The following is a 24,543-nucleotide window of genomic DNA, read 5'->3' on the forward strand; positions in this document are numbered from 1 at the left end:
CCAAGCTCGGACTCAACTCACATATTTTAGCTTGAGTCAATCTCAATTTGTTTCGGTTTTGTTTAGACGCCTTTTCGTTCACCAAAGACGAACACAAAAGGTTAAAATAGAGGAAAATGTGCAGGCCGTTCTTCATTTATCGTACGTCATATTAAATGTTCCCAAAGGAGAGCGACAAGACGGTTGACGTGCCGTTGGATTCATTTATTAGCTTCATTCAATTCCGAACCATTTAATAAATTCCTAGTTATTTTTTACATCTCATTTGTCAGACTACTCTCTGCTGACTTCACATGGTTGGGCACTTAACCCTCAATAAATTAATTCTCACTAGTCGTGCTTATATGTATATATATGTACGGTGTACCCTTCCTCTCTTCATCCAGTGGTGGGAATATTCAATATTGCAACAAACCGGCAAATATTGTGATAAGAATTGATTTCAAATCGTGATAGAATATTACTTTTTCTTTGGACTTTATTTGTTCGGTATAACACGCAATAACTTTGGATAAATATTATTTAGGATAAGATGAAATTTGTTTGTCTTAGATTCTTGTACAAAATAAAACAAACCCTCCTGAACTAAGGAGTGATTTTTGAGAGAATTCAAAATAGTAGGAAAGTAATTTTCTGCCACAAATCACTCTCTACTTGACCTCTTTATATAGAAAAGATTGTTTAAGAAATAAATGAACTTAATAAATACTTATATGAATAGATTCAATGTATTGTATACAAATTCTTATATTCTAATTCATGCATCACATGATTCTATGATTAAATACATGAATCTATTCTTACATTTAAGGATCCCTACGTACATGAATATATTCATGAATGAATATACATTTATCATAATGGATATACATCTTAGAATCATTTGATTCGTAATACAATACATGTATGTACATCATACAAATTTTGAAAATTTCCAACAATCCAAATGTTATATTTTGTCAAAATAGGAATGCAATTCAATATTTGTTAAAAAGCAAATTTTGATTTTTCCAATTCAAATTGTTATATTAAAAAAAATTATGTATCCAACTGTTGTAAAGCTGTTTTTAATAGATATTATAGTCACGAATATGTGAATGTGAGAAACAATAAGAATTTAACTTAAGCACGTGGCCTGGACTAAAAGGGGGTCTAATGTATACTTATCAGCCAGTATTCAAGAGACACACTAATATGTGTTTAACTAATAGAAAAAAAATAGTTGTAACATATTTTGAGTATATTTATTGAAATCATTTTCAAAAAAAATTAGTTTTATATTTTCGCAAAGCATTTGTAAAAAATTTATTAAAGTAAAAGTTATAAAAAAAGCAGTTATTTGGTAGTTGTTCATAACCATAAAAGGTCGTTGCTAATTAAAATTAAAATTTACTAAATGAGTTGAAAAATAGAATATTAAAAAATACATAACACTTGGTAAGAAATTATAGTGGTAGTGGGTAGTTATTAAAGATTGATAGATTTTTTATTTATACCAAAAGGCCCCTCATCGTCAAGGATAGTTTAGAAAATATATAAAGTAACTGATTTTTATTTACCCCAACCCCCTTCCTCTCTCTCTCTTAAACTTTCAAAAACTGCTAGTTGTTCTTTGGATTCCGTTGGAAATTCTTTAGAACCTAATTCTATTAGAAAAAGGGGGTTATGAACAATGAGTGCTTGTGCTGCTAACGCCAGATCCTTAAAAGGAGGAAGGTGCATTGAACTACAACTAAATTAGTCCAATCAAATCTATATTGTTCTCGCGTAATTTGCCTGTACTTGGACTTTTGTAAACAGCATTTACAGGATACTAATTAACAATAACAGGCTTTTGATTGTACACACCAAATTTTTTATTGTTGTTTTTACCTTTTAGATTTTAACAAAGCCTCGTATAAGATTAATTCAACGTTTATATTATTGTCTAAGGCATGCGATATTGACCTCAACAAAACTGAGCCTTGAAGACCATGCTTAAACCTAAATTGATTAATGTTAAACAAAAAGAAAAGGAGACTAGTATTCTCAGATAAAAGTTTTTATCAAACAAGCCTGTAGAATCATCAAAAAACTCCACTTCCATGTTTTCCATGGAAACTCTGTATCTGTATCTGCCTCTTCTGATCTTAGCCCTTCAGATTTTGACCAACCGAATCCTTCACAAGATTCAAAATCTTCCACCATCCCCTTTTCCAGCCCTGCCATTTCTTGGCCATCTCTATTTACTCAAGAAACCTTTCCATAAATCTTTATCAGCGCTCTCTAGCCGCTATGGTCCAGTTCTTTCCCTCAGGCTAGGCTGTATCCCGGTTGTTCTCGTCTCATCTCCATTGGCAGCTGAAGAATGCTTAGCCAAAAATGATATCATTTTTGCAAATCGTCCCAACTTTCTCAATGGGAAATACTTTGGCTACAATTATACCAGCCTCCCCTGGTCCTCCTACGGTGAACATTGGAGGAACCTCCGCAAGATTTCATCTCTTGAAGTTTTGTCATCCCACAAACTACAGTTGTTGTCAGCTATTCGTGCTGATGAGGTCTTGTCTTTGATTCGGAAGCTGTTTCGAGTTTCCGTGGAAGATCCTGGTCAATTCGCTGATATGTGATCAGCTTGCTTTGATCTCACATTCAATGTTATGACTAGGATGATTACTGGAAATAGGTACTATGGAGAAAATATAGAGAACTCAGAAGAGGCTAGAATTTTCCATGAGATAACTTCTGAGGCAGCAAAGGTGAATCCCAAGGCCAATGTTCTTGATTTCTTGCCCTTCATGCGGTGGTTTGGATTGAGAGACGTGGTGGAAAAGATGAGTGAAATACAGGAGAGAAGAGACAAGTTTATGCAGAACGTAATTGATGAACATCGTGCTCGTGCTGGTGCTTCAGGAGAGAAGAGAACCATGATCGGAGCTTTATTGGATTTGCATGAAAAGGAACCTGAGTACTACAGTGAGGAAACTATAAGAAACCTCATGTTGGTAAGTAGTAATCCAGATCCAGTAGTTTTTCTTTCCCGTTTTCTTTATCTGGAATCTAATTTTCATTGGCCGTCAGTTTTCTACACTTCAATTGATCGTTCTGTTACAGTTTTTACTAGTAGCTGCAGTAGGATTTCAGTAGGGAAGGCAAAAAATGAGTTGCAAACATGGTAGAAACTGATTGAACAAATTGTTGGCTCTTAGTGGAAAAGTCAGTTGGAAAGGCGAAGGAATAGTTGTGCTCTACAGGGCTCTCTAGCCTCATTAGCACTCTTCTGAAGTGTGCAAAAACTATTTGCTGCATAAGTATGGTCCCTACCTAATTTTCTGCTCGCCATTCCTAACATTATTTGAAACGAAAACTTAAACAGGTACTACTACAAGCAGGATCAGATACAACTGCCAGTACAATGGAGTGGGCAATGGCATACTTGCTGGACAATCCAGAGGTTTTAAAGAAGGCACAGGCTGAAATTGACCAAGAAGTGGGACAAGGGCGTTTCATTGCTGAATGTGATCTGCCTCAACTTCCTTACCTCCGCTGCATAATAAATGAGACCCTGCGTTTGCAGCCTGTAACGCCACTTCTGATGCCTCACAAAGCTTCCCAAGATTGCATCGTTGGAGGCTATCGAGTTCCACGCGGAACCGTTCTGTTTGTGAATGCTTGGGACATACAACATAATTCCAGGTACTGGGATGATCCTGAGAAGTTCATGCCTCAGAGATTTGAAGCATGGGTCGGAGGAAAAGAGGAGTTCAAGTTTATTCCCTTTGGCTCGGGGAGAAGAGGCTGTCCTGGAAATAACTTGGCAATCCATGTTCTTGGATTGGCTTTGGGATCATTACTCCAGAGCTTCAACTGGGAAACCAGGGATGGTAAGAAGATGGACATGAGTGAAGGAATAGGAGTTCCTGTGCACAGGGTTCAGCCTTTGGTGGCTAAATGTTGTCCACGGCCAAACATGTTGAAACTTCTCTCCCAAATTTCAACCAAGTCCGCATGCTTGCACTGATGCATGTACCACAAGCTATTGGCCAGCACTATGATTTATCCCAAAAAAAAAAGGGTTCCTATGATCTATTGGCCAGCACAGATGACAAATGAAAGATGTTCATAGAATTTAGGAATACTAATTATATTTACTAGACAAACTTGTTCAATACTTGATATACATTTAATTGGGCTCTGTCACTGACTTTCAACCCGCTACTCTGCATAGAATTACCCAATCTCTTATAGAGTTTTCAAATTTTAGCCCAACACTCTACATAGATCAGTCCAAATAAAAACTAAGTTATGACCATCCTCAAGAATAGCCCAAGGGAGGGGGAGAGAGCTTATGCCCAATGGGCTGCTGAAATTTGTTGTGTTTGGAGAATATTTATTTGGAGGGAGAGACTTTCACACGCATATACACTTTAGAGTAAATTTAAATGTTTATAATTTCTTTCAGGGTACAAAAAGATTTACTACTTATAAAGAATATAACTGTAAACTTTGAAAATATTAACAGAAAAATAGAACTTGGGTGCGGTGTCCCTCCTCGTCTCCCATAATTCTGTCCTTGTATTTGAATGGGAGGTTATGTGGAGAATTTCGTAAAATAATTACAGTAACATTTTTTCGTCTGTGATAAACTATATTTTATTTGGAATAAAAATTTAGAATAATAAATTTAATACTTTTTCATAATGTAACGTTTGTGATAATTAAAAAAACTTATTTGTAATGCAAATAAAATTATTATTATTTTTCCAATTATCACGCATGCAAGCACAGATTCGCGGTGGACTGGAAACAAGCCGAGTGCTGGGCGCTGGCTCGCAAATTCCAGTGCAACATCACTACACTGCGCACTAGTACAGTGGATGATGCAAAGCAGGCTGAAGAAGTCAAAAAGATGATGGGTGAGTGAGAAGGGCAATAAACAGCCCCGTCATGCATGGATGGATGGTGCAAATGATTTTGACCATTTGAGAATGAGGAGGTGCATGCTTTACATTTGTGATGCTACTGTTTCCATACATTTTCTTACATTTGTGATGCTACTACATTAAAGACATTTTATACTGGGACAAGATAAGCTCGATTGTTGCAATTGCTTTTTGCTGGGAAGTACAGTACTATTTTGCTGAGAGTCTGGATCAGGGTCTCACAAGCAACTTTTTTGACCCGTTTAAATCAGTTCTTACAATTTTTTGGTGTAAAATTTGAGTGCAAATTTGAATTTGTGAAATCATACAATTAAGTTGGTGATTACATCAAAACTGTGCGAATTCATACCAAATACAATATAGTAATTATACAAATCGATTTGAAGTTAGCTTGTGAGAATCCTGACCCGCAACTTCCAGCTTTCTGTTCGGTCCAAGTCAAGAAGCCGCGTAGAGCTTCAAAAAGTCGTTTTCCTCTGTTTCTTTCTTGCGCTGTTGCCAATTCTTCAGAGAAACAGAGAAATTCCCTTGCTTCAATAATCTTGTCGGTATTCTTTATTCTTTGATTTGGGTCCATCGGTTCAATGGAATCAAAATGGAGTGCCAATCTTTTTATCCAGTTTCTGTCAATTGGTACAGGCAAACAGGAATCAAGAATTTCCCTATTTGGATGAACATTTCTAGTCTAAGATCAAGCTACCATCCATTTGTATGCTTCATCTGCATCAGATCGAATATGGGGCAACACCACATTATCTGAACACTACTGATATTTTGCTGTCCCCTCAAAATTAAAAATAGGAGTCTTTGGTATGTGGTTAACTAAGAACTCTTCTATTTGCTAAAAAACAAAAAAAAAAAAGGTTATATAAGAATTCTGAATTTTCATTATTTCATTACGAATTCTAATTTAATTGGCATGTCTATTTTTGTTCTCTGTTCTCTCATTGAATACGCAGCAGATAGTTCCATTCCAGAACAAAAGGTATCCAATTCCCCATTTACTTCTTTCTCCCTTCCTAACCATCCATTTTGGAAAAAGGGGAAAAAAAACCTTTTAAGTTCAGATTTATTTTGGCAAGGGAATTGCGGGTGCATGGTGAACCGACCACTGTAAACGTGCTACATTCCTTCTTAATTGCCACACAATTAGGTTGAAGTTACAAGCATAATAATATTCGGTATTAAGCAGGGGGTGAAAAATCGAATCATGCTGGATTACCATCATAACATACTTCTAATCTTTTAATAAATACCCCGCAATCCACATGTGTAAGTATACATTCACTGTTACTTGATAGGGTGGGGATTTAGCAAATCTAATCTCAACTCACAAATTATATAGATTTTCAGCTTTCGGGTTCGTATTAAAAGGGTCAATCTCGACTCACATCATTATATGAGTTTCAAATTCAAATTCGGTTTGGCCCAAATTTATAATTATATATAATATATATTTTATAAATATGAATATATTTATATTTATATATAAATTATTAACATTTTATTTTGCAATACGTATAATTATAAATTATAGATAGTATTCTACTTCCTCCATCCCATTTTATATGTCATGATCAACTTTGCACATAGTTTAAGAAAAAAAAATTGTGACTAAGACACATAAGCTACTAAAAATTGTCTTTTCATTATTACCCTTCGATTAAACTTCAAAATTTTGCAAGTTTAGTTTGAAATTTTAAAAGAGGCACAACTACCTGAACACAAAGATAATTTGTAGCATGATTTATCAAGAGAATATGACTTAAATGCTTTACCTTGGGACTTGTATTAAGTGTACAATAGAAAAGTTGGATTTCATTTATTTCCATTTTAAATCATGATAAGTAGTTTGGGACACACCAAAATAGAAAACATGACATATAAAATAGGACGAAGGAAGTATATATTTTACATATATAAATTATACTCATATATGGACCGAATTTTAATCGGGTTTGAGTCTAGTATGATTCAATCTTGATTCACAATTAATTTAGACCTACTATTTAAGATAAAACTCTGTCCGATTCAATTAAAACTTAAATTCAATGAACTTTTTTTTCCGGTCGAATGGGTCAAACTTGAGTTAACTCTATTCCATTAACCGTCCTATTTCTTGACTACTTGTACACTTCTGGCTATAGTTCAAATTTGATTTGGGTGATGAAGTGACCCAATGTAAATCAAGGTTAAGATTTGAGTCATAACGTGACTTAGGGACTTAACTCTGGTCATCCAAATCTTGTTTTGCATGTCATGTCATAATGTTTTGCACAAGTGGCCGTAGATCTGTAGATGTCAAAGTGTCTACACCTACTAAAGTAATACTCCCTCCCTCTTTTTATAACTGACGTTTAAGGAATTTGCTCTAATATACTTTTATCTGTCATTTTATTATCCCCATACAGTATTAATTATTTTTTCACAATTTTACCCTTTTATCTCTCTTTTCCAATACAGGGTTCTTAATTATTACTTCTAGTAATTATTGCTTCTCTCTTTGTAACAACCCTAGTAATTATCTGCCCCTCCGTATTCTTTCTGCTTTTAGCCTAGTAAAATAGCACCATTTAATACTCTAGTGAGAAAAAATATTGGTGAATTGGATAATTAATGAGGGTATAAAAGGAAAGTAGTGTACAGATTTAAGCAATGAAAAACTTTTCTTAATTGGTGTGTAAAACCTTAAACGTGAGTTATAAACAAAAGGGAGGAAGTACCACTTTAGCACCGAGGGACTAGGCTGCTGTTTAATCCTATGTGTCATAATTTGATTGGCTGAAATCATACTTTTGAACATCGCCACACCACATAAGTAGACAGACATCGTATCAGATCCCCATCTCCAAAACAAATCCTATATATTTCACGAAACAACAACGTTGCTAGCACGAGAACGGCACAAGCACTGGACGAATCTAACTAATCCTCCGACAGCCAACACCAACCACCGCCACCGTCGGAGATCACCTTAATCTCCGCCAGCAGAGTTAATAATACGATGGGCTCAGCTCCACCTGAAGACCCAACACCTTCAAAAGACGAAGAAGCCTGCCATCTTCTATCCTCCTCCTCTCTACCCTCACCTTCACCGTCGCCGTTAGTTGACGCCAGCTTAAGAAAATGTCTACAAGAACAAGAAGAAGAAGAAGTGGCATACGAATCCCGAGATAAAATTTTGGTCGTGGATATTGAATCAGACGGTGCAGATTACTCAACAGTGCCACCTTTCTCGTTCAAGAAATTATGGTTATTTACCGGTCCGGGTTTTCTAATGAGTATAGCGTTTCTAGATCCGGGTAATTTAGAAGGGGATTTACAAGCGGGTGCAATTGCGGGTTATTCTTTATTATGGTTGTTAATGTGGGCCACGGCAATGGGCCTACTGATACAGCTTTTGTCGGCGAGGATTGGTGTGGCGACCGGGAAACACTTGGCTGAGCTTTGCCGGGAAGAGTATCCGAATTGGGCTCGGATTTTGCTTTGGTTCATGGCGGAGGTAGCTTTAATTGGAGCTGATATTCAGGAGGTTATTGGGAGTGCTATTGCTATTCAGATTCTTAGCCGGGGAGTTTTGCCCTTGTGGGCGGGCGTTTTGATTACTGCCTCTGACTGGTACTTTCCTTAACCAAAAAAAAAAAAAAGATTTTTTTGGGTGTTATTGCTGGTGGTTTTTTTTTAATTGAATTTACTTGGTTTTGATGGTATTCTGAGTTTAATGACTGCTTCTGGTTGGTAAATCTGAAAAATTTTTGATATATATATATATATATATATATATATATATTGTGTTTTTCTAGTTGAATTTTCTGAAATTTGGAAGTTTGTTCAGCTAGGATTGTTTAAGTGATGCTTACACATTTTTTTTTCTTTTTTGTGATAAGTAAATTAGTATTGCTTGGGAAAATGATGCTTAAAAACGGTCTGTTTTAAGATCTTATTGGTCTTTAGTAGTCAATTTGCTTTAAAGTTACTATTTGTGTTGGAAAAAGATTGTTGGAGGAGCTGGAATTGAAAAAGATTGTTGGAGGAGCTGGAATTAAGTCTAATAGGTCCTTCTAACATGTTGTTTTCGTAATAATGATTTGGGTCCTGCAGAGGTTATTCCCTTGTTTTGCATCTAGATGTCTTTGCTGAGATTGTTACGTGAAATATATTGGTTTTGCATCCTATCTGTTTCTGCACATTGTCATTTAATTGATGTGCTGCATTTTGGCCGATTGAAATTAGTGTTAGATTTTGTATGGGACTTTTATTAGCGTTAGTCTTTTTGGGGCTTTTGCTTTATGCTTGGAGTGCTTAAATTGTTTTAATTTTATTATTGAAAGATAAGAATTTTGGTATGTTTGTTCTGAAACCAATTACGGCTGGGGTTTATAGCTCCATTGGCTGAAATACTTTTTAGTTCTTTTCATTCTAACTTGGATTTTATTATTACAGTTTTTTATTTTTGCTTCTTGAGAACTATGGAGTGAGGAAGTTGGAAGCTGTTTTCGCAGTTCTTATCTCGACCATGGCTATATCCTTTGCTTGGATGTTTGGTGACACAAAGCCCAGTAGAAATGAACTTCTAATAGGTCTTTTGGTACCAAAGCTCAGCTCAAGAACTATTCATCAGGCTGTTGGAGTAGTAGGTTGTGTCATAATGCCTCACAATGTGTTTTTGCATTCTGCTTTGGTACAATCAAGGAAAATTGACCCCAACAAGAAAGGGCAGGTTCGAGAAGCACTCACTTACTACTCAATTGAATCTTCAGTCGCCCTCTTTGTTTCCTTCATGATTAATGTATTTGTAACAACTGTTTTTGCCAAGGGGTTTTACGGTAGTAAACAAGCTGATGGTATAGGGTTAGTAAATGCTGGACAATATCTTCAAGAGAAATATGGTGGAGGATTGTTCCCCATTCTCTACATTTGGGGTATTGGATTATTAGCAGCTGGACAAAGTAGCACCATAACTGGAACTTATGCTGGCCAGTTTATCATGGGAGGTTTTCTAAATCTTCGTCTAACGAAATGGCTGAGGGCATTGATCACTCGTAGTTGTGCCATTTTGCCTACTGTTGTGATAGCCCTTATTTTCAACAGATCTGAGTCATCACTGGATGTTCTAAATGAATGGCTTAATGTGCTTCAGTCCATACAGATACCTTTCGCTCTTATTCCACTTCTCACCTTGGTTTCGAAGGAACAGGTTATGGGAGTCTTTCGGATTGGGCCCACTCTGGAGGTAAATCAATGATTTCTCTGATTTATCATTTTAGTGCATACAGCTGTTTCTTTTGGAAATATATGTTTTCTAAGATGACAGAGATTCCTCATGACAGTTGAATACGCCGTCCAGAGTTTGAACAAACTTAGTTTGGTTAAAATAATATGGTTTGGGGCTTGTAATGTCAGTTAATTTGGATGCTTAAATCAAAATGAATGGATTATGGACAAAAATAATAATTTTCATGGCTGCACAGGTTTTAAGGCTGAAGTGATTGGAAAATTCTTCAATTTCTGAGTTGTTGCAATCTAAACGAGTAAATTTTGAGGAACATGTATGGGATGTCAAAGAGAGGAGACTGCCCTGACGCTCCAATTAGAGTGATAGACATATGATTTCTTTTTTTAAAGTTGCATTTGGTTTCAATTTGTCCAATTGCTGCTCAACTGTGCTTTGCCTAAACTAAGCTTACTGTGGGACAACTCAGCTATATCTCCCTTTTCTTTTCTTTTCTTTTCTTTTTCATTTTTGTTTTGAATCTTGGCAGCCATTATTGCAATTCTAAAGGTCAATATGATTTTAGCTGTTGGCAATTGGAGACTTATAACTACAGCTTGTATCTGAAATTGAGCTGAGTAAGTGATGTAGTTGATTAAATATTTGGTCAGTGTAGTAGTACTACATGCTTGAATTCAGAATTAAGATTCATCTACATCAACTATCACGTTTGGAACTTGTACATCCTTCATAGCACATGTAGTTTAACTTGTTTTGAGTATATGCTGTCATTCTCGATGATTGTTGCAAGTAAATATGTTAAATGGCTTTTAAAATGAAATTGCTGAACAATCAACTTCCTGGATAATTCCATGTTTTGAGATTCAGGTCTATAGAGTTTGTTGTCCATGTCATAAGAATGGATGTGGCATTTATTTTACTTGTGCAATTCCTGTAATTGTGTTGATCATCATGACTTCCAGAGAATGTTTCACTCCATGAAATTCACGAAGTTGGCAAGTTATGGTCTCTTTTACTGCCTTAGCCCTCCATCTTATGATCGATCCTTGATTAGCTGATGGAAAGTTGCAGTATGCTTCTCACACTTGACCACTCAAGTTATAAAATGCTTTCTTTTCTTGCTTCGAGCATGCCATCCCTTTTCTGCTTTGCATCTTTAACAGTTGTTCTGATTTTGCAGCCAATTCTGTCGGGTTCAGTTTTCCGTATCAGTTTTGAAGCAATAATGAAATCACTAACTTTTCAAGCCATAGTAGATAACAAACTCAAGATTCACAGTCTATTTTCTTCAGCAGCTTTGTAGTTAATTTGCCATTTGTCTACAGCTGCATATATTATTCCATTAACTGTTTGCAGTTCTGGTGAATTTGGCGATCATTGGATATACAAGTCCCAACCATATTAATTGCCAAAACTAGCAATTTGATTCCCCATCTTCTTATGTTGTTTACTTTGTGTTGCAGAAAGTAGCTTGGACCGTGGCTGCCCTGGTGATAGTGATTAATGGGTATCTTTTGCTAGACTTTTTCTCCTCTGAAGTTCATGGATTGCTCTTTGGTTTCCTGGTTTGTGCGGGAACTGTTGCATATCTAGCATTTATCTTATATCTGATATCGCGTGGTGGTGGTCCTTTTTCAAATTGGATCAACATACCGCTCTTCAAGGTGTTTACAACATCTGGAAATTAAGGCAAAAACTTCTTCTTTAGGTCAAGAATTAAAATTATCACCAAAAACGTTGAACAATCACAGCCATGGGGCTGATGGAACATGACCCTGCACTTACTTGACCTGATACACGCTTTGACCAGGATTTCCTCCCAATGGCGTTCTCTATTCACAATGACAATACAGTCTGAAAGTAAAATTTTGTGCATAAGTGTTCAATTACAGTGAGTGCTTCAGAACGGATGAAATTTGTAAATCTATTGTTGGGGAGATGTACCTAATTCATTGAGATGGAACGGGGCTTTTACAGCTGGAGAAGGTGATCCTCTAATGCCGTTGACCAGATATTGAAAGGATCTTGTGAAAAGAATGGGACGTGTTCTCTGCATGATGAAGGTGATGCTCTGGCTTCGTTTGTGCAATTCTTGTTACGTGTCAATTATACTCGAATAGATAGATGTACATTTATCAAAAATTCCCCCATTTTTTTTTTGTGTAAAGAACTGAGATATTTTATTTCCAGAAGACAATACCATTATTGGAATAGACAGGAGGGACTAGCCTTTGGGATGACACTGCAAATTGCTATAGTGGACACCTCAGATCTTTGGATATCTTTTCTTTAAAAGAATTTGAGATCTTTTTCCTTGACCTTACTGATTTCTCTTTTTCCTTTTAGTCAATCTGCTTTTGGCTGGTTAGCTAGAGCAAATCAGGCTGCCTGGTAATTGACATCTCTCATCTTTTCTTGTAAATAATTAGAGAATCTTTCCTTGACCTTACGGGTGTCTCCATCTTCTTTGAATCATTCTGCTCTTGGCTGCTCAGCTAGAGAAAATCATGTTCACTTGGAAATGGCCATTTCTCATGTAAAAGTTCTGAGAATTATGCTTTTTCAAGTCTTTCTCCGTGTTTTGTATGACATGGACTGCAACCGTTAACATCACTACATATCCTACTCTTCAAGTAGAGTTCTTTATAATCATTCCGCAATCCCTTTAAGAATTTACATCCCCACTTTTCAAGAATTGGCTAAGGAAGAGAAAAAAATTTTAACAAAAAAGTAAGCTGTCGTACGTGTTACCTTTCTTGATTTAGAGTATGCAAAGAATTGGTAGTTCGTAAATCCATAGTTGGTAACGTTACCCATTTCCAAATCTTGCCAGAAAAAAGCAGGGGTAGTTGTTACATCCCTTTGCTTGCCCAATCCTTCCAGATTTTCGACGGATAACATCTCAGACCTTTTTTAAGCAGGTGGACATTTGACATGGACGCCAGGATACTTCTTGAGTAGGTGGGCTACAGACAAAGGGGATGGTATGATAGATGGGATCAGTTGTCAATGGGGGGACCCAAGATTTCATTTACTCGCGTTAATAGTTAGAGGCTGTTTCCGTTGACAAACTACAAGACTGATGATCATATGATTGAATGACTGCTACAGTTCTAAATGAAATTCTGGATCTGTCTAGTTGATTTCACATCTTCTATATATCACATCCTCTGCAATAGTTTGTATACAATGCCCCCACAAATAGGTTCGAATCACTTATTGCCGATTATTGTCCTGGAAATCCCCATAAATCGTACTCTTTCTCCACCATAAATCGTACTCTTTCTCCAATTGTGGAGACAGCCTGACTATATCTTTGATTTCTTGAGATCTGTTTCACGATTTGACAAGTAGCGTAGTATAGAATTTTGACATGCACGGATGGCATAACCATCATCATTCATGACCGACAAATCCAGGAACAGAACAAAAACAAGTATTGGAATTTAATTGAATCAATGACCAAGAGTAAAAAAGTGGACATAATCAGTCAATTCTAGGCAACAGAAAAATTGCCTCTGGCATGATTTCATCCATTCAACCGGAAAAAGAAGATAGAAGGGACAATAATTGCATGATGACTTCTCCCCTAAGAAGCTATACCTATCATCTTCTATGTACGCCCTGTATTGCTACCCATCTTTTGCCCCAAAAAGAGAGGTGACAGGAGAAACAATGAGTTTGTTTGGATAAAGAAAATTTGGAAAAAAAAATTTTGCCTCACAAATCCCAATCACCTTTTTATCTTCCCAATCATCTTTTTATCTCACATACATCACATCACAAAAAGTGCTACAGTAAATATCTCAAATAAATCATCTAAATAAACTCTTATCCAAACAAACTCAATGGAATTATCTAATTCCTGCATTGCATTTCTTGCCATCTCCATTATATTCATCTTGAACTTATTCATAAGAAAACGGGCATTGCAGAAAAAGCAACCTCCAAGCCCACCTTCACTTCCTCTCATAGGCCACCTTCATCTTCTGAAAGAACCACTCAATCAGACCCTACAATCACTTTGCACCAAGTATGGTGACATCTTGCTTCTCCGGCTAGGTGTCCGTAAGGTCCTTATTGTCACCTCACCTTCAGCAGCCGAAGAATGCTTCACCAAGAATGATATTATATTCGCTAACCGTCCAAAAACCATGTCGTCCAAACACTTCAGCTACAATTACACCACCATCAGTGTAGCCCCTTATGGAGATCATTGGCGCAACCTTCGCCGTTTAGCAGCACTGGAGATATTCTCTCCAGCTCGAATGGCCTCGTTTGCCAGCACGCGAGGGAAGGAACTAATGCTGCTGCTAAGTGAACTGATGCAAAAGTGTAGTGTTGGTGGAGGATCAGCAAAGGTGGACTTGACTTCCGTGTCTGCTGAGATTACCTTCAATATCCTGTCCATGACATTGGCTGGAAAGAGATATTATGGAGAGAATGCGGCGGATGATGAAGAGGCTAGGAAGACAAAGCTTCTGATAAAGGAGATGCTTGTGAATAGTGTAAGGTCAAATCTGGGGGATTATTTGCCTATCTTGAGGTGGATTAATTATAAGGGAGTGGAGCAAAAGTTCTCAACTTTGATGAAAAGGGTTGACAAATTTATACAGGATTTGGTAGATGAACGTAGGCTACGTTTATCATCTACCAGTTCTATAAATGTGAGCCGTGGACAGGCAGAGAAGACCACCATGATTGATCACTTGCTCTCCTTGCAAAAAGAGGAACCTGGATACTATACAGATCAGCTCATAAAAGGAATTGTAATGGTAAGTGCTCCATTCAAGTTGGGCTTCTATCATAGTGTTTACATTTATTTGTTAGATATATCAAGGAAAATAGCATTATTTTGTAATGAGAAAGAAGGAATTGATCATTCATGCTTCTTCACTCTTGATATTTTACAGGTGTTGTTGATTGCTGCAACAGATACAGTATCAATAACCATGGAATGGGCCATGGCTCTGCTCATAAACCATCCTGAGGCTATCAAGATGATCAAAGCTGAAATAGATGATCATGTTCCGGATAACAGGCTACTAGAAGAGCAAGACTTGCCAAAGTTGGCTTACCTACAAAATGTAGTCAAGGAGACCCTGCGTTTGTATCCACCAATTCCATTTATGATCCCTCATGAAGCCTCTCAAGATTGTACAGTGGCAGGTTATTGTGTATCAAAGGGTACAATGTTGCTGGTGAATTTGTGGGCTATTCATAGAGACCCCAAGCAGTGGGAGAATCCAACAAAGTTTATACCAGAGAGGCATGAAGGGAGGAGAGTGGATGAGTATAGTCTAATGCCATTTGGTGCCGGAAGGAGGGGTTGTCCGGGGGCAGGGCTGGGAACTAGGATTCTGGAATTGGTGTTGGGGACACTTGTTCAGGTATTGGAGTGGGAACGAACCAGTGGAGAGTTAGTGGACATGACTGAAGGTAAAGGGTTCAGCCTTCCAAAACTCAAGCCATTGGAAGCTATTTGCAGACCTCGACAAGCCGTAGTTCAGCACTCTCTTGTACGCTTTTGAATTTTGTCTGTTGAAATTAAAAGGTGAATCTTGGAATCAGAAATGATTGAATAAGGCAATTGTTTTAGCTTGTAACTAGCTCATCGGACGAATAAGATTTGATCCGTTCAAGGCCTTCGTCTATATTTTTATGATACGCTGGGGGGTTAAAATGAAAGATTAGATAGATAAGGGACAATCCAAATCAAAATTCCAAAGTGTATTAGCATCACAAAAACAAGACTAAACACACATAAGGCCATTGTTCATGTTTGCAACCAGAGATGGATTCTAGTTGTTCAATGACTACCATAAAGCCTTTCACTAGAAAATATCACCAAAACTTAAAATCTTATAAGATCCTAGGAATAACAGCTAACTTGGGAGGGGATGCTGGACTAAGTTGGAATCAACCTTTTTGTGTTGATGCTCATGGTAAGTATTGGAGATTAAAAGATGTGAATAGTTCTTAGGTAATCCAATCTTGCTCAATGGAGCCATAAAATTCCACATTTCTTCTCAAACACTTATCTGACAGCCCTCCAACTATTCCAGAAAGAGCTTAACAGCTTCTAATGTTGCTTGCACTTGAAGTGGCAAGGAATATAAGGTAAGAAAGAGCAAAGTCTTTTCCTTTGTAATTGTGGGTTGGGCTCAAACTAAATTCTGCTTTGATGCTGGATGACCTCAACGAAGGCATCCAAAAGTCCAACCACCGTTACAAATCCTCCTTCAGTTAAAGATATACATCATAGTCCATGTAAATGGACATATTGGAAGGTACTTGGACAGAGCAATTAAATGACCGATACTAGCGGACAAATTCTCACATTTAAGTTAATGGGGGCGTTTTTTGTTGTTTTGCGGGGGGGGGGGGGGGAGTGGGCAATAGTCAAAGAACCTTTGCACAAGTAATGTTCCAGGAACAAGAGCATGGGCAATAGTCAAAGATCACGAGCCGCAGCCATAGAAAGAGCTTCTTAGCAATCCAACCTAAGTTTTCTTGCCAAACAAGTACAATAAAAACAATGCCAATAGATTATTGGAAATTAAATGGTAGCCTGGTCCCTATCTCTGTTGGCTTTGTATATAAAAAGGAAACTTGGACAAGGCAATTGTGCACTCAACCATAGCTTAACCTCATCCTCGTAAAATCATGGAAGTGGAAATGTCCTGGTATTACTGCATTTCCCTACTATCCTTTTTCTTGCTAATTCTCACCCTGTCAAAACTCTTCCTCAGGAAAAGAAGGCAGTGCGACAATTTACCACCAGGCCCACCTTCATTCCCAATCATAGGGCATCTTCATCTGCTAAAAGAACCTTTGCACAAAAGGTTACAGCAACTTTCTCATAAATATGGTCACATATTTTCCTTAAAGCTGGGATACAGATCAGTGGTTGTCATATCTTCACCATCGGCTTTTGAGGAATGCTTCACAACTAATGACGTAGTTTTTGCCAATAGGCCTCGTTTTCTTGTTGGCAAGCACCTCAACTATAACTTCACCACAGTGGGAACAGCCCCGTATGGCCCTCTTTGGAGGAACCTTCGCCGCATTACTACCCTGGAGATCTTCTCAAGAGGTAGACTCAACATGTTCTTGAACATTCGGCAAGAAGAAGTGAAGTTACTAGTAAAAGATCTTTATCAAAGATCAAGCCCAAGTTCTTCAAAGGTTGAGATGAAGTCTAGGTTCTCGGAGCTATCATTTAACATCATTATGAGGATGGTAACAAACAAGCGATACTTTGGAGCTGAAGTGCAGAACAATGAACAGGCTAAACACTTCCGAGATATAATAAGGGAATTGTCTGAATTGAGTGGAGCATCAAATCCAGGGGACTTCCTGCCAATTTTGCAATGGATTGATTTTCAGCAGATTGAGAAGAAAATGCTGAAATTGCAGGAAAGTATGGATGAAGTCTTGCAGAGCCTGATAGACGATTGTCGAAATAAGTGTAGAGAATCTCAGACGGAACACAAAGTGGCAGGGAGAGATACAATCATTGACTCAATGCTTTCCATGCAAGAAGAAGAACCTGAGTACTATACTGATGAAATCATCAAAGGCATTGTTCTGGTATGTTTCCTAACCATAACTTTCAGTCAGGGAAGATTGTTAACTCCAGTTTTCAGGTGTCCAACCACACTGTTGTATAGCAACATTTACACCAAGAACTAACAAATAACTAAAGGTTAAAACCCTCATTTGATCATCTCCTAAACCAAAGAACAATTAGATATTATCTAACCAGAATTTTCCTTTAAAGCTAAATGCTACTTCACGCTATATGGGTCTTCTGATTTGGAATTAATCTCAATTGAATTAATGTCAGACTAAAAGAACAATTTCTTGAGCAAATAAAACAAAAAAAATTCCATTTGGTCACATGCTAGATATTGACAATTAGGGGCTGTTCTGTACTTCTGTTTCCTAATTTCCCTTTTATTGCTACTCTGACTTCAATGTTTCTCAAATGCTCCAAGATACTGTTAATGGCTGGCACAGACACTTCAGCTGTAACAATGGAATGGGCCATGTCGCTTCTTCTCAATCATCCTGAGGTGTTGAGGAAGGCAAGAGTTGAGCTAGACAACTTTGTAGGTCAAGATCGTCTAGTAGATGAATCAGATCTTCCTAAGCTGACTTATATCCAAGCCATTGTCAACGAAACATTACGATTGTTTCCAGCAGTGCCACTCCTATCACCGCATGAGTCGTCGGCTGAGTGCTCCATCGGAGGCTATTATGTACCCTCTAACACAATGTTGCTTGTTAATGCCTGGGCCATTCACAGAGACCCTGAATTATGGGATGATCCCACCAGTTTCAAGCCAGAAAGATTCGAGGGGCTGGAAGCTGATACCTACAAGTTGAAGTTGATACCATTTGGCATGGGAAGGAGGGGCTGTCCTGGTGCTGGTCTTGCCAATCGCGTGGTGACATTGGCTCTGGGAGCATTGATCCAATGCTTTGACTGGGATAGGGTTAGCCAGGATTTGGAAGACATGACTGAAGGTTCAGGCCTCACAATGCCTAAAGCCAAGCCATTGGAGGCGATGTGCAGAGCCCGTGAAAAGATGACTAAAATCCTGAAAGAGCTATGAGTTGCTAACTTATTCTCAAACTAGTGGATATAGTAAAGGCAGTCGTATCAATTATCACCATGCAAATTAAACTTGGAGAAGCTTGTCAACTTTTCTCACTCGAAATGCAAATGTTCTGTCGATATTTGAACTGTGACTTACTCGTTTTGAATAAAAAGAGCTGGTTCAGTTGCAAATTGTTAGGCTTTTATGGTATAAATTCTAAACTTGGTACATAAGTAAATTGAATCAATACTGACAACATTGCTGATGCATCTAAAATAGCTTTAAAAAGATAACAAATTATCAATCTGACCTTGTAGAATTTTGGATGTTTCATGTTGAACTTGCTGTAGGCTATAGTTTAATTTTTCGTAGTTGTATGCATTCAAGAGTGAGTTGGTAAACTTTATGATTGGATATGCATCCAATCCTATGCATTTATGCCTATGGCGCGGGGAAGGGTAGCGGATAGGGTTGTCAACGGTTTGGATTCAAGTCGAAACTGAAAATTTCGAACTTGGATCCGTTATAATGTACCAATTTTGGACCCGACCCGTATATCTGACGGGTTTTGTACTTAGGGTTCCGGGTCGGGTTCGGCTCTATTCGAAAAAAATCAAATCCAACAAAATAATGTATTTATACATATTATTATATTTAGAAATAATGTATTCAGAAATAAGGCCCCAACAAGATTAGGATTCGTTAATTTGGTAAAAGAATTATTATTGTATTTAGAAATATTTACAATTTATAATTATTAATGTATTGCTCGAGTTCAGAGTTAGAATCCTATATTCCATATCCGACCCGCTTTTTTGTAAGATTAAACGAGTTCGGGTTCCAGAATTATTTCTTAATTTGTACCCGAAAAAAACTATCAAATTCGAGCCGGATCCAGATCCAAACCTGGCTCGTTGACAGTTGACAGCCCTAGTAGCGGAAGAGGCGTGGTTTTGTGGTGGTGAAGAGTCGCACCTTAATGTGCTAGAGGTGTATTTATATATAGAAGAAAACAAGATGGGATCTAAGTGAACCTAATATAGCCATAACATTATACTATGAAAGTTCAGATTGATTTTTTTTTTTAGTATGAACTTGATATATACGTGAGCTTGGTATTATTCTTTAGCTAAAACGAAATTTACTTGATTTTTATTGTGATGTGCTTAAGCAATTTCATTCATAAAAATGTAAATTTCGACACAAATTTTAGGTGGGTTTAAAAATATTAATAAGCACTAGCATACTGACACTGTTTAACCTTAATTTGATTAGTAAACAAATCATGCTCTTGCTAGTTTGTTTATTGTGAACAAATCATGCATTCAATCAAAGATTTAGCCTCATTATTATTCACCATGCTAGCTGGTAATTCGTACGATATGGTATAGGAATCTTTGTTACACCACGCGGAATCACCGCCACACAGTTTCTCGTACTTCTTTGCTCTGATTCATCTAATGAAAGTTTTCTTGTCCTTTATTGGCTGCAATTCCATGGTCAAAATTCTCCATTTCAGTCTGTTTCCTTGATTTTCCGTCACAACGCAGGCAGCAGCTGTGCCTTTGTCGGTCTCTGGACTCTGGCTGTGTCCGTGCGTGTACATTTTTCATTTTGCCCACTAATCACGGCTTAAAGCCAAACCCCAAAAACTGCAAAATGTTCCAACATGCAAGGGCCCCCCAAATCCAATACCTTCCTTTCCTCCCCCGCAAATCCCAAGGCCCCCGTACCCCCATATAATATGCAGATAAAGTGGGAAAACAAACAGACACAGTTCACAATACTTGCATTTGCCATTAAATTACGGCTATCTGCATTGCAATAAATTCTTTATTTCTTTCATCAGGAAAACATCAGACCAACGAGAAATTCAGCTAACTACAGAAGGAGCAATGATCCATGCAACCCCCAACAATCACCCAGAACAAGAAGAAGATCAAGAATCCAATATCCTTATTCCTTTGTCATCATCAACGGCTACCCATGATTACGTTCATGAAGCCCGTGAGAAAATCTTGGCTCTGGAAATTGAAACAGAGGAGCCATCATCATCCCATGGTAATTCCGACGAAGAAGAGGCAAAAGCACCAGCATTTTCCTGGAGGAAGCTATGGGAATTTACTGGGCCGGGCTTTCTAATGAGCGTGGCATTTCTTGATCCGGGAAACTTGGAGGGTGATCTGCAGGCTGGGGCTATTGCGGGCTACTCACTTTTGTGGTTGTTGATGTGGTCTACTGTGATGGGACTTTTGATCCAGCTCCTGTCTCTGAGGCTGGGTGTCGCCACGGGCCGGCACTTGGCTGAGCTGTGTAGGGAGGAGTACCCCTATTGGGCTGGGCTTTTGTTGTGGTTAATGGCTGAGCTGGCATTGATCGGAGCTGATATTCAGGAGGTGATTGGCAGTGCTATAGCCATAAACATTTTGAGTCATGGGGTCTTTCCTCTTTGGGCTGGTGTCCTCATTACTGCTGCTGATTGGTGAGGTTTTGTCTTCCCCTCGTTGCTAATTAATTTTATGGCTAGGGATTTGATTTGTAGAACTCAGCTTATTGGTTATAAAAGATCCATATGGGCATGATGTCCAGAGTTGTTAACTGTTTCAAGTAAATTAAGGAAAGCTCTGAACTTGGGGAAATGTGAATTAAGTTGAACTAGAAGGTACTGAAGTATGTCTTTGCTTGTGGCTATGGCATAGAATGTGACTTTCAGGGGACTAAATGTTCATCCTAATGTTACCATAAGCACATAAAAGTCGCTGTTCCTAAGGCATTGGTAGAAAGTTGCTTTAGAAAAACCAGTGAAGCACATTTTGTTGGCAGAGAAATTTGGAGGGCAAACCTCCACATCATTGACAGATACACATAACAGAGGGAAGCTTTTATAGACCCAAGGAGAAGATGGGGATTACTTGTGGAGACAATAAAAATTGTGTCTTGTGTTGGCCTTGTAGCTCCTGAACTTAGATTGTACCATGCACATGAAATTTTGATGACCGAAAAATATTTTTCTTGACAACGGTTGATTATTAGGTGAAGTTAATCCTATCAAAGGCCAAAGGATGTTGTTAATGCAATTTTTTTAGGTAAATGTTCATTGTTCAAAACTCTTGGCCCAGGAATTGAAAATTTTTCAATTTCTTTTGGTCTTTAACGAGTATCATTTTACAAATATTATTGCTTTGGATGATAAACTAATTACGTTACTTTAAAAAAACTCGTTTTGCCTAAACTTGCTCTAGCTTTATTATTAGTTCCATTCACTTGGAGATACAAATATATGTGGCAGAGGTGACAGAATTTTCAATTCAAGTTCTTATTGCACATATTTTTTATTTTTTATCAAATATTATTGAGAACAGGATGAAGGAACAATTTGGTTGGTTATGTTCTTTTCTGGTGATAAGTTTCTTTACTGTCATTTGTCTCTCAACCATTAGACTTTTTCTTTACACGTTCTCATTGCATATATATGGCATTTTTTCTTGCCAATATATAAATATATATATATATCTTTATTAAGTTTTAAGTGAAGCATTTGGCTTTCAAATGTTCTTCTAAAAGGAATCTGATTTCCAACATCTTGCGTCCTATCTCGAAATCTTGGTGATTCCTCACGCTTAAGTTTTCATCATCAGGACCATACTTGAACCTGCTAAAATGCAACTTTGTTCTGTTATCTAATGTGTTTTTGCTGGCATGAACAGTTTCATCTTCTTGTTTCTTGAAAACTACGGAGTTAGAAAACTAGAAGCTGTTTTTGCTATCCTAATCACAACAATGGCACTATCTTTTGCCTGGATGTTTGCTGACACAAAGCCTAGCACTAAAGAACTCACACTAGGTTAGAATTTTGCTTTATTTGGCATGCCTTTTGTTCAATGGGATAAAATTCTTCTTTATCTTGTTCAATTAATTAAGATGTCATCCTTGTGCAGGTCTTTTAGTACCAAGACTGAGCTCGAAGACGATTCAGAAAGCAGTGGGAGTTGTCGGTTGTGTCATAACCCCTCACAATGTCTTTCTTTATTCTGCTTTGGTGCAGTCAAGGAAGATTGACGCCAAAAATAAAGGGAAGGTCAAAGAGGCTCTCAATTACTACACCATTGAATCTTGCATTGCTGTTCTTGTCTCTTTCACTATTAATTTGTTTGTCACAGCAGTCTTTGCAAAAGGATTTTATGGCAGTTCACAAGCCAGTACTATAGGCCTGGTGAATGCAGGGCAATATCTTCAACAGAGGTATGGTGGAGGTTTGTTCCCTATTCTCTATATCTGGGGCATTGGGCTTCTGGCAGCTGGCCAAAGTAGCACCATGACTGGTACATATGCTGGACAGTTCATAATGGGAGGTTTCCTCAACCTTCGTATGCAAAAATGGATGCGATCATTGATTACCAGAAGTTGTGCCATTGTACCAACCATAATTGTGGCTATTGTCTTCAATAGAACTGAAGATTCGTTGGATGTCTTGAATGAATGGCTTAACGTGCTTCAGGGTATGCAGATCCCATTTGCCCTCATTCCACTGCTCACATTGGTATCGAACGAGCGTGTCATGGGAGTCTTCAAAATTGGAACTGCTATGGGGGTAAGGAAGGATTGAGACTCAGATTCTGGATTGGAACTTAAGATGCCTCTCTCTCTCTCTCTCACACACACACACACACATGCACACATTTGTTTCAGCGAACTCCTTAGTGCTTCAGCATGTCTAATTTCCTACGTCTCCCCGATCTGTGCTGTAGAGAACTGTCTGGACCGTGGCTGCCCTTGTGATAGTGATAAATGGATATGTTTTGCTGGACTTCTTTAAATCTGAAGTTGAAGGACCATTATTGGGATTGGTGGTCTGTCTGGGGACATTAGCATATTTGGCTTTCATTTTATACCTCATCTCACATGGTGGTAGCCTGCCTATGACCAATCTGTTCAGCCACATGCACTCTACTGGATTTGCCCAGCTCAAGAGCTGAGCCAACGATCCTTTTGCCAGATGAATAAAATGGAACTCCATAACACCCATCACTGAAAAGCCTTGTTGCATTACAACAGTGCCAGGAAGCCTTTGTCAGAATTGGCTATGCCGTATCAGGTGACGTAAGTGCACATCAAGACTCAGGATTCAAGTGCGAGAGCTGAGAACTGCTCTATACTACTTTTGAGCATGTCCTGCTACAATCATGGTATAAAAGTTTGTTGACTAATTGAGAATCTTTACTGCGCTCTTGAGTTTTTGACTCGAGTCATTAAGTGCATGCATGACAAAGTGAATCAACTGCTGAAAATACAACGGAAAATCACTACTATGTTCAGAGGGTGTGGAGTAAGAAGAAGACATGCACATGTTTGGAGGATAGTGTCGTTTAGTAATGGGTACGGGCAGTTTTACTCCATTGCCAGGGAACTAATATCTTGTTTGTTTGTTATTATATGTATAAAGCTAGTAGGAGTTAATTGATTATATTTGATACCTAAGAAGTTTAGAGATTTAACTGTCATGTCATTAGCATACAGCTGAATTGTATCTTTTGAGAAAATGAAATTTATGGTTTGCTTGAATCCATCAAATGCAAGTCACTTTTTTATGTCTAATGTGACTTTCAGAACTTGGCTTTTTTACTTTAGAGAATAAGGTCAATGAAGTTGCACAAGATAAAGTAAACTTTGCTGGTTTCTCAATGACTACAGCCTTCATCTGGCCTTGTGATATAGTAGTAGTATTAGGCATTAATCACGAGAACTGAGAAGAGGATGGGGGAACACAGAAAATACAGCAAGA

The 24,543-nt window shown here is 37.9% G+C and overlaps 6 protein-coding genes across 6 annotated transcripts; all 6 read left to right on the forward strand.

Annotated features, from left to right (window-relative positions):
• Positions 1–2,093: 2,093 nt before the first annotated feature.
• LOC113749295 (cytochrome P450 81F2-like) lies at positions 2,094–4,000 on the forward strand. Its single transcript, XM_027292982.1, is given in 2 exon segments — positions 2,094–2,984; positions 3,356–4,000. Coding segments are annotated over 2 exon segments (1,536 nt in total).
• Positions 4,001–7,813: 3,813 nt separating this feature from the next.
• On the forward strand, positions 7,814–11,889 carry LOC113750204 (metal transporter Nramp2-like). Its single transcript, XM_027294180.1, has 3 exons — positions 7,814–8,540; positions 9,366–10,155; positions 11,619–11,889. The coding sequence occupies exons 1-3, from the start codon at positions 7,927–7,929 to the stop codon at positions 11,841–11,843; spliced, it is 1,629 nt and encodes a 542-aa protein (XP_027149981.1). The 5' UTR covers positions 7,814–7,926; the 3' UTR covers positions 11,844–11,889.
• A 2,114-nt stretch (positions 11,890–14,003) lies between these two features.
• On the forward strand, positions 14,004–15,105 carry LOC113749296 (cytochrome P450 81E8-like). The gene is made up of 2 exons (XM_027292983.1): positions 14,004–14,930; positions 15,091–15,105. Exons 1-2 carry the CDS (start codon positions 14,004–14,006, stop codon positions 15,103–15,105), a joined length of 942 nt encoding a protein of 313 aa, XP_027148784.1.
• LOC113750205 (cytochrome P450 81D11-like) lies at positions 15,080–15,763 on the forward strand. The gene has a single exon (XM_027294181.1). It carries the CDS (start codon positions 15,108–15,110, stop codon positions 15,684–15,686), a length of 579 nt encoding a protein of 192 aa, XP_027149982.1. The 5' UTR covers positions 15,080–15,107; the 3' UTR covers positions 15,687–15,763.
• A 1,058-nt stretch (positions 15,764–16,821) lies between these two features.
• Positions 16,822–19,019, forward strand: LOC113749297 (isoflavone 2'-hydroxylase-like). Its single transcript, XM_027292984.1, has 2 exons — positions 16,822–17,748; positions 18,156–19,019. Exons 1-2 carry the CDS (start codon positions 16,822–16,824, stop codon positions 18,774–18,776), a joined length of 1,548 nt encoding a protein of 515 aa, XP_027148785.1. The 3' UTR covers positions 18,777–19,019.
• A 1,524-nt stretch (positions 19,020–20,543) lies between these two features.
• LOC113749722 (metal transporter Nramp2-like) lies at positions 20,544–24,323 on the forward strand. The gene is made up of 4 exons (XM_027293549.1): positions 20,544–21,243; positions 22,469–22,605; positions 22,700–23,352; positions 23,510–24,323. The coding sequence occupies exons 1-4, from the start codon at positions 20,657–20,659 to the stop codon at positions 23,735–23,737; spliced, it is 1,605 nt and encodes a 534-aa protein (XP_027149350.1). The 5' UTR covers positions 20,544–20,656; the 3' UTR covers positions 23,738–24,323.
• The last annotated feature ends 220 nt before the right edge of the window (positions 24,324–24,543 follow it).

This window comes from Coffea eugenioides, chromosome 10 (genome assembly GCF_003713205.1).
Source record: "Coffea eugenioides isolate CCC68of chromosome 10, Ceug_1.0, whole genome shotgun sequence".
Lineage (NCBI taxonomy): Eukaryota > Viridiplantae > Streptophyta > Magnoliopsida > Gentianales > Rubiaceae > Coffea > Coffea eugenioides.